Source organism: Carica papaya, chromosome 6 (assembly GCF_054855325.1).
Source record: "Carica papaya isolate Zhongbai chromosome 6, ASM5485532v1, whole genome shotgun sequence".
In the NCBI taxonomy this organism is placed as follows: Eukaryota; Viridiplantae; Streptophyta; class Magnoliopsida; order Brassicales; family Caricaceae; genus Carica; species Carica papaya.
In genome coordinates, this window is record NC_142314.1 from 3,519,911 (window position 1) to 3,537,011 (window position 17,101).

At 34.7% G+C, this 17,101-nt stretch overlaps 2 protein-coding genes across 5 annotated transcripts; both read right to left on the minus strand.

The window, feature by feature from the left end:
* Nucleotides 1–6,482: 6,482 nt before the first annotated feature.
* On the minus strand, nucleotides 6,483–11,397 carry MYB4 (myb domain protein 4). Of its 4 annotated transcripts, XM_088223238.1 has the most exons (5): nucleotides 11,257–11,397; nucleotides 10,817–11,135; nucleotides 10,565–10,687; nucleotides 7,233–7,487; nucleotides 6,483–7,118 (listed from the first exon to the last, which is right to left on the minus strand). In XM_088223238.1, the coding sequence occupies exons 3-5, from the start codon at nucleotides 10,579–10,581 to the stop codon at nucleotides 6,521–6,523; spliced, it is 870 nt and encodes a 289-aa protein (XP_088079364.1). In that variant the 5' UTR covers nucleotides 10,582–10,687; nucleotides 10,817–11,135; nucleotides 11,257–11,397; the 3' UTR covers nucleotides 6,483–6,520. The 4 variants fall into 4 exon arrangements, with proteins under 4 accessions (XP_088079364.1, XP_088079363.1, XP_021900319.1 ...); XM_088223237.1 differs by having other exon boundaries at nucleotides 10,817–11,306; XM_022044627.2 differs by lacking the exons at nucleotides 10,817–11,135; nucleotides 11,257–11,397 and having other exon boundaries at nucleotides 10,561–10,703.
* Nucleotides 11,398–11,443: 46 nt separating this feature from the next.
* On the minus strand, nucleotides 11,444–16,923 carry APX3 (ascorbate peroxidase 3). Its single transcript, XM_088223239.1, has 9 exons — nucleotides 16,705–16,923; nucleotides 16,438–16,562; nucleotides 15,709–15,758; nucleotides 14,464–14,529; nucleotides 14,336–14,384; nucleotides 12,993–13,075; nucleotides 12,824–12,903; nucleotides 12,618–12,720; nucleotides 11,444–11,880 (listed from the first exon to the last, which is right to left on the minus strand). The coding sequence occupies exons 1-9, from the start codon at nucleotides 16,815–16,817 to the stop codon at nucleotides 11,686–11,688; spliced, it is 864 nt and encodes a 287-aa protein (XP_088079365.1). The 5' UTR covers nucleotides 16,818–16,923; the 3' UTR covers nucleotides 11,444–11,685.
* Between the last annotated feature and the right edge of the window lie 178 nt (nucleotides 16,924–17,101).

A 17,101-nucleotide genomic window follows, 5' to 3' on the forward strand; every position in this document is an offset into this window, starting at 1 on the left:
TTAATTCTGTGTTGTTTATGTCTATACCTAGGAATGTGACACTATTAGAGAATGTCAGATGCAAAGCTTGTATTGTAGAAATAGCGGGTAGAAAATTGAGTGTAGACATGATAGCACTAGACATGGGGAATTTTGATGTAATTCTAGGAATGAACTGGTTAGCAGCATATCACACTACCGTGGATTATTTTTATAAGAAGCTTGTATTCAACCTTCCTAACAAAGAGCCCTTCACAAATTAATAAAAGTTTTAGATATTATTCCCTTATAATAACTGCATTGTTTATCTGATGCTTTAACCTAGTTATTCTTTTATATTTTAGGCAAGCCTAAGAAAAAATTTTGCATTCAAGAGATTTCTATGGTCTGAAATTTTTCGTACATATTCCCTGATGAACTATCAGGACTGCTGGTGGATAGAGAAGTTGAATTCATTAAAGATCTTCAGTCTAGAACTCAGTCTATTTCATATACCTCTTATCGAATGAGTCGTGTTGAGATAGAAGAATTGAGGAAACAGATCAAAGAATTGTAGAATAATGGGTTCATCTGACATAATATATCTTCTTAGGGTGCTGGAATCACGTTCGCAAAGAAAGGTGATGGATTCTTGAGGTTGTGTATTAACTACAAGGGATTGAACATGGTCACAATCAAGAACAAGTACCCATTCTCCAGAATCGATGATCTTTTCGACCAGTTACAGGATACTCAGATTTTCTCCAAGATTGACTTGCGTTCAGGCTACCATCAGGGGATATCCTCAATACGGCTTTTAAAACCTGGTATGGGCACTATGAGTTCCTAATAATATTATTCGGCTTAACAAATACACCTGCCATTTTCATGGACTTGATGAACAGAGTCGTCAGGCAGTTCTTGGATTGGTTTGTCATAGTGTTCATTAATGATATCCTGGTCTATTTAAAGAACAGTGAGGAACACGCTCAGCATCTTGCTCAGGTTTTACAGATTCTCAAGAAAAAAAAACTACATGCAAAACTGAGCAAGTGTGGATTTTAGTTTGAGCAGACTATTTTTTTAGGGCACATAATATCAAAGGATGAGGTATCAGTGAATTCTGAAAAGGTTAAGGCAATAATGGGTTGGGAGAAGTTGACTTGGGTTAAGGAAGTTCAAAGCTTTTTGGGTATGACAGGTTATTACCGCAAGTTTGTAGAAGGGTTTTTAAGTCTAGCTAGCCCCCTAACCTGACTTACGAAAAAGAACGCCAAGTTTAAGTGGAATGATGAATATGAAACGAGCTTTACAGAGCTCAAGAAGCGACTGACTATAGCGTCAGTTTTAACTCTGCCAAATGGGATATGTGGGTATTCAGTATACAGTGATGCTTTTTACCTAAGATTGGGTTGCATTCTGATGCAACACAGAAAGTTCATAGCCTATGGGTCTAGATAGTTGAGAGATCATGAAAAGAATTATCTCATCAATGACTTGGAATTTGTCGCTATTATCCATGCATCAGAGAACTAGTGCCACTACTTGTATAGGGAGACGTTTGAGAATTATACAGATCATAAGAGCTCAAAGCATATATTCACATAGAAGGATCTCAACATGCGTCAGAGGCATTGGATAGAGCTCCTCAAGGACTACAATTGTAAGATCTTATATCACTCAAAGAAGGGTAATGTGGTGGCCAACACTCTTAGTAGAAAAAGTGCAGGTATGTTGGCTCACATAATAGTTTCTTGAATGTAGGATAATAAAGGCTGCATAGTAGATACAACTTCAGGATTTGAAAATACTCACATGTTTGGCTCATCTAACTGTCCAACCCGAATTGAGTCAAAGAATAAAGGAAGTCCAACTGACTGATCCCACTCTAGTAGCTCTTAGAAAAGATACAAAACAGGGTGTAAATCCATAATTTCGAGTCTCTGCCGATGGGTTGCTCAGGTTCTAAGACATGGTATATATTCTAAATGATAGTGAAATAAAATATGATATCATAATAGAGGTTCATAATTCAAAGTTCACCATGCATCCCGGAAGTATTAAGATATACCAAAGCATGCAATCTTGATTCTAATAGAGCATGATGAAAAGGAAAATTATCGATTTCATCTCTAAGTGCCTTGTATATCAGCAGGTTAAGGTTATGCATCAACGCCCAGGCAAGCTACTTCAACCATTACTAATCCTGGAGTGAAAATGGGAATATATCATTATAAATTCTGTAATAGGGTGTTGCCTAAGGCACGTTCAGGGCATGATGCAATCTGGATAATTATTGATTGACTCATCAGGTCCTCTCATTTCTTGGCCATCAAAATGACCGACCCTTTAGACAAGTTAGTAGGAATTTATATCCAGAAGATAGTTAGACTACATGGAGTCCTGGTGATAGTGGTATCAGACAGGGACCTCAGATTCATCTCTCATTTTTTGTCAAGTTTTCAGTAAGTAATGGAAATAAAACTATCCCTTAGCATATCATTCCACTCTCAAATAGATGGATAATCAGAATGAACTGTTCGTATACTGGAGGATATGCTTAAGGTTTGTGTTCTAAATTTCGAAAGAAATTAGGACGATCACCTATCCCTGATAGAGTTCGCTTACACGTCCACATGGGCGATCCGCGTGCCAAAAGATCCAACGGCCCAAATCTCCTCCCGCACGCACAGATGACCCAGATCTGTTTCTCCTTTATACACAATTGAACGACTATATTTGATTAGATCGTGCGGTCTAGATTAATTTTTCAAATAAGAGTGATCCAACGACGATGAGTAAATCACGTCACGGACGGCCGGGATCGACACGAAATAGGTATAAAAGCATCTCATCCCCAAAACCCTAACTTTATCTGCACCTGAGCTCGCTGGAGAAAAAGTAGAAGGGTGATCAGAAAGAAAATCGACCGCCATCGCCGCCACCTCGGAGCCACTGCCGATGCCAAAAAGGTAAAATTTTCTTCCTTTTTGTTCGAAATTCGATTTCGAATCTCCCTACACCCATATCTGAGCCTAAAAGCCAAAAGGGAAGCCAAAAATTGAGAGTGGGGCTCGACCGAGCCGCTGCAATCTCGACCCAAAAATCGCTCTAGTGAGCCATTTTCCATTTCTTGTTCCCTTCAATTTTCCTACCGTTGTGTTCCTAATTTTTTTTTCTGGTGTAGGTCGACTGAAGGGAACCCCTGGCCGTGAGAGAGGAATGGCGGAGCCGCTGTACTAGAAAGCTCCTCTGCCAATAATGCCTCAAATTTTTCCTTTTCCAGTTAACAGAGGTCGTCTAACCTCATTTTTTACAGATTTTCGTGTAAAACCAACTAAAATCGGCCGAAAACGGCTAGGTCAAGAGGAGACACCGCTGTGGGTGGTAGAGTCGGCTCTGGAGCATGGCGGTGCCGCCGTGCTGAAACCCTAAACTGGCTGAAAAAATTTAAAATGCTTATTTTTTTTTTACCTTTTTGAGGTATTTTAGAATACGTGACGTGTATTTTTTATTTTCGTAGAAAAAATTCAAGAAATTCGAGAACTGCTAGGAAGTGTAGTGAAAGAGACAGTGTTTAGAACACCGATTCGGAGTAAGAAATTTTCACCATTTTCTCTTGTTACGATACATTAAAGTTTAATAATTAATAACAGTGTATTTTTTTGTAAAAATTAAAAATCACTAATTAATTGAATACAGATCACCAATAGAGCCAGTAACTGGTTAGTATGTAATTGCCCTAGCTATGCTGCTTGTTTATTCCTATACTACCTAAATTGTTATTATTTATTGATTTTAATTATTTTCTCGCTTATTGATTACTAAGTTGTCATTCTCACCAATTGACTAATCTGAAGTAAATGTCCTAATCTCATTTTCTTAATTGTTTGTATTGTTTGCTTACATATAGTACTATTGATATGAAAATGTGAAATGATTGCGTGTAATTGGTGGCTAGTTAATGACGTGAATTTATGCATAAAAGGCTTATCGAGTATCATGAAAAAGGGTTTATGAACTCAGTACATAAGAAAAATTATATCATAGATATTAACTCAGTTGAACGGGACTGAGAAGTCTCATATCGAAAGATGTTGGAAGGTATAGTTCACCTTCATACTGGACGAGGTATTAGGGCAATGATACATTTGACACCTATTACCGGACGGGTTATGGGGATGATTGGTTAATTGATAAAATTTTATATTGAGTCCACGCTTAGGGAAAACCTCTATGAACTCCCAGAGGTACCGGTAAGTAGGTAAAAATATAATATTTATTATTATTTTTCCTTTAAATATTGTAATAAATTGCTATCCTTATTATTGCCTTCATAAGCCAATTTTAAAAACTCAAAAAAGTGAATATGAAACTAACGTTACGTTTTTACATTAAATAAATTCACTTTTTTAAAAAAAGAGTAAATGGCTTCCGTGGTCATTTTGTTATTTTTATCAATATTTGATTTTTTGTATCGGTGTTAAGTGTTGATATTCTTACTGGTTTAGTGTAACTCATCTCCCTTATTTAATCATTTTAGATTAGAAAGATCAAGATTTTGATCCTGAACTGCAAGAAGGTTGTGACTAAGAGTAGTCGTCCGCATCCCATTATAGTTGCCCAGCTTAGGTTAACCTTATATGATTTTAGTTTTTTTTTTGTTTCTATTATTTTAACTCCCAAAAGGAGGACATTCTCAAAATTCTATTGGACATTCTGATTTATTGTGTAAGCAATGTAAATTCTAAATTAATAATTGCTTCCGCTATTATTTTACTAATTCAATATCTTCATTTCCATTAAATTTTAGGCCTTTACAATGTAGAGATAAAATTGTAAATATTATCATCTCAAATTGTAAAATATAAAAATAGAGTTAATATGATGATAAAATAATAATTATTTAATTGAATTTTTTAAACATAAAAATAGAATTTAATTTTGATAATTTTTAAATACAAAAATAATTTTAATAATATATATAATAATTATTTATTAAAAATTTTTAAATGTAAAAATAAAATTTAATTTTGAATTAATTATAATTTATATATTATATAATTAATTTATACAAACATACTTCGTGTGTAATACAAAATAAACATCATATAATAACAAAAAGCAAACTAAAGTTAAGACAATGTCAAAAGCAAAAAGACAAAATTTTAAATAAGAGGAAAATGTATATATAAGATAAAATTAATAAAATTATAATTTATTTTTAGTTATTGTTAAATAATCTACCAAAACTCCAGGATACATGCATGTATATATATGGTGTTATATATAAAATATAGTACAAAAGGTGAAAGAAACAAATGATATTATTAGGGTTCTCATATCTATAAACATGAAGTTGGTTGGCTCATGGCTTGGTTAATTAATGTTGGTTTGGTAGAGTATGGACAGTTGTTAATTAGTTTCCTCACACATTTATATACATATGGTGTATGTATAGATGTATAAATAAATACGTACGTATGTATGTATATATACGTGTATTGTGCCTTTATTAGGGGGTGGAAGAGATAGGTTACCCACCAGGTCACCACACCGTTGTCCTGGTTTCTCCTCCTCTCACAACTTATCCCTTAATGATTCTAATTTTATAAATTAAAATCAACTCTATCTCTCTCTGGAGCATATATATATATATATATATATATATATACACACACACACACACACATATATAATATGCGAGACAAATCCCAAAGGAATCTAAAATGTGAAACAAAAATTTACAAAACGAAATTAAAAAAAGGAGAAGAAATTAATGTTCCAAGACTAATTAATAAGTTCTTGTTGTTGTCATCATCACACGGATCAGCTCATGACGATACAGATTCATATATACAGTATAGTATATCTTTTAAAAAGATTAAAATTAAACATGTAATAACTTTGACTTTCAAATAGGGGACATGTTGAAATATATATATATATATTCATCCAGAAATTATAATAATTATATATATGTTTTTATATCAGTTTTACTAATTATTTACGTTTGATAAAATGTAATAAAAACCCATTATTTATTTTTTTTAAAATTGAAACTACATAGGAAAAAAAAAAATCTCTTTGTGGCAATAAATACATGTAAGGTGTACTTTTAAATTACTACAATATATTTAAAAATTATAAAAAGTGCAAATACTTATGTGGTCTTATTATACTCGATAACTAATAATTCTATTCTAATAAAAGGGTATTGAGTGTGCTATTGTATGTATATGTTTATGTCAAATTAAAAAATTTAACAAAAATTTGAATTATATAATTGAACTTTAGACTTGACCCATGAGTAAATACTTGTATATACATATATAACTGATATGCTATGTGTGGCATATATAGCATGTATGTATAATAATCATACAATTATATATGAGAAAGTACATCAGCAATATTAACAGAGATTTTTTGACTAATAGCAATCCTTTTTTTTTTGTTTTCTTTTTTTACTCATTTGTCTCATCATTCTGTGCAGCTACACTTGATAATAATAAAACTAAAAATTAAAAGAAAACATGAAGGATTTGATTTGATCTAATTTTCATTTCATCTCCATTAAACCTCTGTAATCCAAAACACCAGTTTTCAACCCTAAGAAATCATAACCTGTAATATTACTACTATTACTTCCCGGACTGCTTGTTCCATTCCCGCTAATTACAATCCCCATACTGCAACTACAATCCTTGCTGTTCTGCAATCCCAAACTGCAAGCAAAACAATGCGGAAACCTCTCTGCAACTGCTCCCCTCATCTTCAATGGCGGCTGATGTTGATCGTAAGACGGGAAATTTTGGTACGGGGGACTAATTCTGAGCTCCAAGTTCAAGTCTGGACACCTTTCTTGAACTGGGTTTCCTTCTTCTTTACAAATAAACCCAGTGCTCGTACTGTTGCTGCAAGACTTCTCCTTTTGATCTTCTTGATTATAATTATTACTGTTACCCGCGGCGAAGCATATTGTGGTCGCCGTCGTCGTCGCCGTCGTAGTCAAATCTTGAGAAGTAGTCTCATTAATTGACCGGTGAGTTGCAGGGTCGATCCCTCTGTTCAGAAGCTTTCTTCTTATATGTGTGTTCCAGTAGTTCTTTATCTCATTATCTGTTCTTCCCGGTAATCTCCCGGCTATAAGAGACCATCTGGAATTAAAAAAAAAAAAAAGGAAAATAAACGAACTTTCCTGGTTGCAAAACAGGAAAATAGAAAAAAAAAAAAAAAAGAAAGAAACAGAACATGTTGTTTAAGTAACTTACTTGTTACCAAGGAGGCTATGGAGTTTGATAATGAGCTCATCTTCTTCCTCGGTGAAATTGCCACGTTTAAGGTCAGGCCTTAAGTAGTTGATCCAACGGAGTCTGCAACTTTTCCCACATCGAAGAAGACCGGCGGCTTTAGGAAGCGATCGCCAGCAACCTTCGCCGTGAGCCTTGATATAAGCTATGAGACGATCGTCTTCTTCCTTGGTCCATGCTCCTTTATTCGTGTGAGCTTTTTCACAGCATGGAGACCTTCCCATTTGATGTATACAGGTATAGAGAATATATCAGTCTATATACAAACTACTACCCAACTACTCTACTTGCTATACCTCTCTCTAGATACATGTATGTATGTGTATATATATATATATATATAAATAAATGGGTGTTGTCTGTGTTTTTTAGTGTTCTAATCCAGTTTGAGAAGAAAAGGAATGGAGGGGTTTTGTTTCTTGTGTGTGTTTGCTGGAGTATTAAGGCCGGTCCCCTGTTAGAACTTGAGGTCTGGCTTTATATAGGCCTTTGACTATCATATATACATATTATATATATATATATATATATATAGAGAGAGAGAGAGAGAGAGAGAGAGAGAGAGAGAGAAAGTGAGAGAAAAGCGTAATGACGCTAATGGCTTCTAGATGCGAGTTGGTGAGACAGGTTAGAGGGGAGTGGCTGGTAGGCTCTCTCTCCATGATATTAGCATCAATCATAGTAATAAGTTAAAGGGTACATTAAGTATAGGTGACCTTCAGGTAGGTGTGAAGTAATGTATTAAAGTATATCTATATATCTATACATATAAATATATATAGTCAAGGCAATATGTGATCTTCTTTTTCTTTTTTTAATTTTTTTTCTTCTTACTTTTCTTTTTCTTTTCTGATTAGCTATATACTAAACTACTTCAATAATTAGATTAATAATTAAGTTCAGTTACCTCTCAAAATCCTCCCCAACTCACTAGACAACATATACCAGAATCCATTTCACAAAAACCCTTTTAAATTAATCAATTCTATCACCTCCTCTCTCTCTCTCTCTCTATATATACATATATATGTATATATATATTATATTTATATAAAGAAATATCACGTTGTTGGAACTAACACCTTAAGGGGTGTGGGGTTTCCAGGAAGGTCTACTGACCCTCAATATTTTAAGGCTAATCATGTTTGAACTTAAATGTATATATAATTCTGCATCTGGGTGAGATTTTACTTGCCACTAAATTCTATTATATTATATTATATTGTATATCAATTAATTTTCTATTTTTTTGGACAATTTAAAATCTTGAATCTCAAGTAACATGTCCCAGATATTCGGTTGATGATACAAATAATACTTTTTATGAGAATTGAAACGGCTATTATATATTTACATGGTGTTAGTTAACCCTGTTTTATTCTTGAAGTTAACACAATTTTCTTATACATATTCCTAATTAAAAGCTTCTTAGGTCATGCCTTTCGGGAAAGAAAAAAAAGCTCCATAGGTCATCAGTGGCATGTATATATATATATTAATAACTGATAACTTAACAATTGATATATTTTTCTTTATATAATACCTTATATTCGAATCAGACTATACTCTCATATGTTTTTCTATTTAAAGATTATTTATATTGTGTTATAGTTGATTGCATATTAATTAATTAATGATTTTATTTATTCTTCACTTTAAAAAATCAAATTCAAATAGTTAAAATATGGAATCTATCCTAAAAAAGGTGAATATTTTTAGATTTCACAGTGGTAAATATCAATAAGTAGAGTCTTTACCTACAATTACTATATTTATACATATAGGTAATTTTATCCTTAGGATATTTGTCATTTATTTCTTTATGAGATTTAAATGTATTAAAATTACTGTAATTTTTAGAATTTTATAATAAATTTATCTCATGCCATCTTGTCAACTAAACCATATATATTTTATGTATTTTTGAAAAAAAAAACTGCTTTTTCCATTAGATTTTCTAAAATTTATTATTCCACTTGAACAAATTTAATGATATATACATGGAAACAGATACCACAAAGATATCACAAATGTAAGGGATACATTCTTGTAGCATATATAGATATGCCTAAAGAGATGATGAAGATCCATGGTTTTATGAGAGAAAAAGTGAGTACTATTGTTAATTTAGTAAGTTAGTTGTGGTGGGCTAATGCGAAAAGGAAATATAATGTCGAAAAACAAGTGGGTTCTTTTTTCTTTTTTGGTGAATTCTTGGGTGTAAGTATGGAGATGGTAGTTGTGGTTCTTTATTCAATTGGTACACCAGAGAGTGTGTGAGAGGAGGGAGAGGGCTTCTAGAAGGGTTGGAGGTTGGGATTTAAGGAGGAGGATAGAAAAGGGAAGAGCATCAAAGGAAAAATTAAAAAATAAAGAAAGATTAATGAGTGTAGTTGCGGTTGTATGTGGGCTTTGGTTCACCTTCCACTTTTATTTTTTTATTTTTATTTTTTATTTTAATAGGGTTTTTAATTTTAACCTTGTGGTGTAAGTATAGGCAACAAAAGAAAAAGGGGGTAGGGGGTTAGGGATGTAGAGGTTGATTCACTCTTTTTGTTGTTATCTTCTTCTCTTCCCCCAATTTTGCCTTGTATTATTTGCTACCCACCACCACACATCCCTCTTTTTCTCTCTCTCTCTCTCTCTCTCTCTCTCTCATCATGAATTTCAAGTGGATGGTAAGAGTTAAAGATGATGGGCAGAGGTTGTTTTCCAACAGACAGAGAGAGGAAGGAAGTAGAGAGGTCCACTTGTGTAATTATCTGTGAATTTCACCTACTTTCTTTCCCTCCTCTTTTCACCTTTCACACTGTTCTTTGCACCTATACTTCAACTGTGGCCTCACTTTGATGTTGAACTATAAAAACCCGTTCTAGATTTTTATTCTCAAAGATACTCTTTCTTTTTATCTCTCTTTTTGTTGGCAAAAAATCCAGCTAAGTTTATTCATATGGACAACAATAAACCAGTTTCAATTAGGTTTTACTTTAGTATTTCGGTAGTATTATATATCTGAAATGTTTTGTGACACCTAATAATTTTATTACTTACTATATAAGATAACCGAAGTACTATAAATGATTAGGAAGTTAGTGCATAAATATGGCAACTCTGAAGCATTCTATATTTTACCCGAAAAGCCAGTGCTATCCTATCCATAGTGTGCTAGGAGAAGGAAAGGTGGTAGATGAGTTATGGTGGTCTGGCCTAAATGCCAAGCCATGATTTACCTACATAGACGTAACAAAAACCAACCAAGCACATAGATTATGATATATCAAACATGTACCTACACATATTTACTGATCATGGCTCTCCTGTTGCAATCAATCAGTTGAGTCTTTTTTATTTTTCCTTCTCTTTTTGCAATACATCAATAGGACTGCTTGTACCTAAGTTCAAATTGATGACTTCGCCTACAAAAACACAAACACAAGCACATTAGATAAGAATAAAATACTTTGGATGAGGTGGAAACTAACCAAAATCATATAATTAAGTGATTGCTTAAGGCGCTCAACTATGGCTAAGGATTGGCAAATTACCAGGATGAGGTATTGATGATAGCCAGCACAGCAACATCTGTAAGCATGTGCTTAGGTATTGAACAAGACTCGTGGGATTGTCCTAAATGAAAATACTCTCTCCTCTTTTCTTTACCTACCTCTTTTTTCTTTAGCTGTCCTCCCCATGTGGGTCTCTTTCCCTTTAACCTTAGCGCAAGGTCGGTTTCAGTGACCCACAACGAGGATAAATGAAGCTTCAAATTTGGTTGCTTGCTTCAAATAATTTCCACCTTGGTATTTGGACTCTCTTGTGCTGCTGATGGAGACACCCACTTCAGATCTTTTTTACCTAGTCATTCTTTTCAAAAGCTCTACAGTGAGAATAGCCAAGTAGAACTACAAACTAGAAGGCAATATTAATCAACATCTATTGACATTGCTTACTACAAAAAAACCAATACACAAGTTAGATAATTTACACTGAAACAGTAATTAGTATCTTGATGATCTCTGTAAAATAGCCTTCAATTGCATCTAGAAAAATATATCTTCCCCTGAAACTCCAATTGCATGGCTGTGGAGTCCATATCCATAATCAGTGTACAGAACAAATAAATAAGCTAAACACAATTCAGATAGCGGAAGTTATGTCATTCCAAATTCAGGTGGAGAAAACAGACTTTTATTTTTATCTTTCTGTTCAGACGACAATCTTCAGTACTGTCTATGGATCTTTAAATGTATCCTACTGTTTCTTTAGGTAGAAGTAGTGCCAATAGGATATAAACAATGTGTCTGAGAAAAGAAACACTATGTGGCACATGGCTAGAGTGGCACATGGCTGGAGAGGACAAAGTAGATTCAACTAATTATTATGGTACTATATGCAGCATTCAAGTTGGGTCTTTTCACTTCATTCTTTTGCGAACTTCATAGAAGTAGCTTAAAATCACCACGGCAGCAGCCACTGCAACTCCAACAGCACTTTGTGCCAATATGATACTATCCGAAGTTCCCTTGGAACCAGAGGATCTGGGACTAAATCCAAGTTCCGAAAGTTTCTTATGTGATTCTGCATAATCTCTGTAGAATGCATCCTCATCCTGACACATGGAATTAATTAAGAAGAATAAATAAATGAAAATATTATTTGAGATAATTCTGGAATGAGGAAAGAAAAAAGGAACAAGAATAAAATTGATTGGGTCTTGTAAAAGCATTATGCCACATGGTAGTTGGCAACTGACTGCATACTTTTGACCCAATTGTGCTTTATATTGGGAGCAAGCATGAAGCAACGATTTGAATGATGGCTCAAGCATTATCATCCTATTGGCACACTTGAAAGCTGAAACAAGACCCAACTAATAAACAAGGGCATCCAAACTATTGACTAAATGTTGTTTTGAAACAAAGTCAGGGAAACATCTGAAAAAAATCTAAATGTCTTGATATTATCATAAAACTTATAAGACAACAACTGGTGGGCCCAGGTCTGGTAGGTCAAATCAAAACTTTGAATCCAAAAACACATGTTTGAATGATGGTTCAACATGAATCCACAAATACCTCTAGTATTGCAAAGGTAGGGCGTACCAAAGCGCTTGTAATGAGAACAATGTGCATTGTGGAAAACTTATTATGAAATGCCACTGCTTATTAAGCAGGCAAACAAGTCAAAGAGATGATTCAGTCTAGAAACTATGTACTCCTCAGAGTGGCGCCATGCATAAAATGTGGGGAGGAGAGATTCAGTCTAGAAACTATGTACTCCTCAGAGTGGCGCCATGCATAAAATGTGGGGAGGAGAGCATTTACTCACGCTAAACTTCCATTTTACCTTTGCATAGAGCTCTACATAACGGCGGAATTCAGGAATATCCAATAAAGCATTGTCAGTTGGGAGTTTCAACAGCCCATCTGATTCACCTTTCAGCAATTCCCTGGTAAAACCATATAATATAATTTGATTAAGTTATAAGGAAAGACAGGCTCATGAAAGAAAATGTGATCACTTTTCAAGGGAAGCTTCAGATTCAGTCTTACGCAAAGTATGAGTTGTCAAACTTCAGAGGCTCCTTGGTCCAAGGGCCATCAAAACCTGACCTCTCTGGATGAGCCCTTCCCTGCAGATTCATAATCAATACTTAAAGAATGTTTATAGTGTTCCTTTATTAATTGCCAAGAAACCATGAAAATAGAAAGAGGGATTTACAAGAGTATGGCCCCCTGAAAGTGCAACAATATCCTTGTCAGACAGACCCATTCGGTAAAACACCTCTCTGAGATGCGGTACACCTACAACCAAATTCACAAGAGAAAAATGGAAAGTATAAGACCAACATGATACCATCAACAACATAAATACATGACAATGCCCACCCTTCAAACAATTCACTCGAGTCATGAGACTCCCACAAACAAGTTTATAGAGAAAAGGAGAGGAAAGCAGACATTCTTTTATCACCAAAACCAAACAAATGAAGACTTGAAAATTAAAGCAAACCTCAGTTCAGCTTTTACAGGTTTTTAAGAGCACTCCGTGTTGTCTTGCAACCTTTTTATGGCAGCACTAAGAAACTATAAGAATGAGAAAAAGATATTATAGGTTCCTTGTTTGCTTATCTCTTTCTTTTATCTATTTTTTTATTTTTGCACTCCATGTTGTCTTGCAATCTTTTTATGGCTGTACTAAGAAATTACAAGAGTGCTTGAGAAAAAGATACTATAGTTTCCTTCTTAGAAGAGATATTATAGGTTCCATGTTTGCTTATCTCTTTCTTTTATTTATTTATTTATTTTTCTTGAAGATAACTCTTTATTTATTATTATTTTTTTTTTTGTGATCAGAATTTTGTCTTTACAAAGATCAAACCCAGATCAAAAAGTTCCATTCAGAGAACTTGGAAGCATCAACTATCCCATAGGCTTGCGGGTAATTGCTACAACTGATCCTCTAAGAGATATAGCCTGCTGGCTGATGTGATGCCTACAAATGAAGATGCTCCTAACATCCAGCATAAGTGGAGGGGTAGTAAGAGGCACAGTGGCAGTTTGCTAGAGAGATTCCAGAGAATCTGCCCCGTGGCTTCACAAAGGCATGTCAAAAGATATGCATGCAAATCTCCGCTACACCACTGAGCGCCTCAATGATAAAACATTCTTAAAAAGGCATTCAGCTTATGATCAGGGAACTACGAAACCAAATGGTCATGTTTTAATCTAGTCCATGAGTTTAGGACAAATCCAGCAGAAACTGAAACTGCAGAAAGCAGCCAAGTGATGACCTGGAACTGTTGACATTAACCTAATTGAACGTCATGCTTATTACCATACCTGGAGAAGCATTCTCACACACATTTTCTACTTGGAACAATCACTACACCACAAATATGTATGTGCATCATCCAGGACCACCAAATCTTCTGGATATGTATCTTTTCAAGAGCTATGAACTAGTTGTGACACATGATATCAAGCAAAGAGAAAACTGAAAATCCTTTACCACAAACACCTTCATAATTTTAAGCTACAGACAATTCAAAAAGTAAGTATCACCTTGTTTCGCATCTGGCAATCGTCCTTCCTTGGTAGAAACCATTGAATCCTGATAAAAGAGACATGAAGTTAATATAATGCAGCAAATCTTCAGTAAATTATATTTCAAAATAGCCACAGGAACATACTCGTCTACCAGGAACAAAATCAATGGTTGGGCCTCCAGTGACCTCAACTGCAACAACACCTGCAAGCTGAAATAGGAACACATTTATAATGTATCAGCTCAGTATTCAGTTCCTAATGTAGCAAATTTATTATGTTAGCATCTGTCATTCCTCAGATACACACGGTCAAAAAGGTCTTAAGTGGATTAACCACCATACTGATGCATTATTCTTTTGATTAAATTACACCAAAAATAAATTTTTTTGAAATAAAAATTACACCAAATAAATACTCAAGTCATTAGCGAGGATCTGTTGTGGACATGAAGAAACCAAATAACAGCTCTGTTAAAAAGTCTAGAATGTCAATATGGTTTAAAGTCTAAATCAATGGTAAATCCAAAACATGGTTTCATTTAACATGATCAAATTCCTTCTTTGTTTCTTTGCAGTCATTATTTAACTGAATGTCTGGAAGTAGTTTTAGCATAAACAGGAATCTCACTCATTTGCATACAGAACAGATAACCCCTGTGCAAAATTGTACCCTTCTTTGTATAGTTGTTACAGCATCAATAATTCCTCAAAACATCATTTTTCTTACCCGAGATCATAGTAAAACTCGCAGCTTCAACATTATAAAAACATAAGACCTAAGCATTTTTCTACTCAAAAGATAATTAGTCTTTCCAATGTTTGAATTCTAGTCTCTGGATCCTACCAGATTACTCCAATTAACTCAAGTTTAGTTCGGTTCTACAGTTTAACCACCTGGAATAAGTTGTAAAAGGCCATAGTTCAGAAACAAATTGCGGAACTTAGAACACATAGCACGAAAATAACAAAGGCATAAAACATCCAAAATTTTGAAGGAACTAAGAATAAAATGATTCCATGGACTGACATGACAATAATTCAATAGGAAACCCTTCTTATACTGGAGTTCAAAAGGGCAACTTCAGCATCAGACTCCTGTAAGTTAATGTTAGACTCATATCTAGGATATGTACCTGCACCTGAATGTTTAAATGCATTGAAAAATTAATAAGAAAGATTGTTTCTCTACCAAGCATGATTTGCAAAGGCATTATACCATGGTTCCAGATTCTGTAACAGCTTTCACTTATATTTTCCATCGAAGAAATCCAAATTGTACCAGGGAAAAGAAAAAGGTATTCGCATGCTCATTATAGACGTCCTGGTTTCTGTAAGAAATCCATTAATTCGCTAATAATTAGAACAAAGAGTTGCCAATTTGGTCATCACCTGATACAGGTCAGCATATGTAATCTTAGGATGTTTAGCTTTCACTTGCTCTGCATATTGAGAAAAAGCACCATTTAATTACAAATTCAAATCAAATTAATCATAGACATTGCAAATTAATACAAAATTCCATAGGACATTCATTCAACACCACAAGCATGATGGTCCAAGATACAAAATAACCAAACTAATCATCTAACATTACCAGCCTCTCTTACCTTGCTTAGTTCTTAGACCATGGAACTTTTAATCATGTTAACAGAGAGATTTCACTACCAAGCTAAGACAAGGTGAACGTTATTTGGATATCAACCCCTCATTTACTTACCAAGGTAACAAATACAATCATTTTCTTGCAATAATGAAAACTGAAGAAAATATAAAGAACTAGGAACCCAAATGATGACTAAAATAGACATTTTATAACGAGATACCAATCTTTAATAGATGCTATCCATTCGATTCACCGAGAGAACAGAATCTAATTTTTAGTAAGCATCAATATTGCTAAGAAGCAGTTATTTATCGTATCCGCTCGGAAGCAAACTGCAACCTCGAAATGCCAAAATATTATTTAGTCAATTTTTTTATCACAAAAGAAACCGAAAAATGGCCTATATCTGAGCATCACCTATCTGTAAATTAAAGTATAAGAAAGTGAAATGACAAACATTTCGATGTGACAAAAGGGACGAAAATGAAAAGAAAGCAAGAAACAAGTAAGCACACCACAAAAATCAAGAGCGATTTTCAAGCCGCTGTTGGCTCCGTGGGAGTACTCTTCTTCGTTCCTTATGGAGCCATTAGGTCCACCAGTCTTTGTGCTCGCATCATAAGTCCCTGCATCGTGCCACCTTCATAACAAAACACAGAGCCGTCTTCTGTCATAAGCTTGCAGTATAAGCTTCAATGTCCTTGTTCTTCTTCTCCTGTCATAACTCTCCTCGGAACCAAAGAAACAAACAAAAAAAGGAAGAGTGAGTGAGAAAAACGTACGCCAAGCGGAGCATGATGGGAGCGCAGTCCTTGCAGGCGATTAGAGCACGGAGGTCGCGGCGAGCCTTGTCGATCTCCTTGAGGTAGTCCGCGTCGACGATGGGAGCTGCCATCTCTGATTAGCTTGAGAGAGAAAGAGAGAGAGAGTGAGAGAGAGAGAGAGAAGAACGGTTAGCTAATACTCAATGGTGAGGAAAAATGGTTGAGTTTGTCTTTGGATTTTGAGCCAAATGAGATGGACCAATAGCCAGAGAGTAGAGATGGGGTAGAGACATGATCCACCACGCTTTGTCTCATTTTACAATCGTGGGATTGCCTACGTGGCATAATTTCCTTTCCTTAGCGAGATGGAGATAAGTCAACGTTTAATATGGGGCTCCGTTTTGTGGTCAACTGA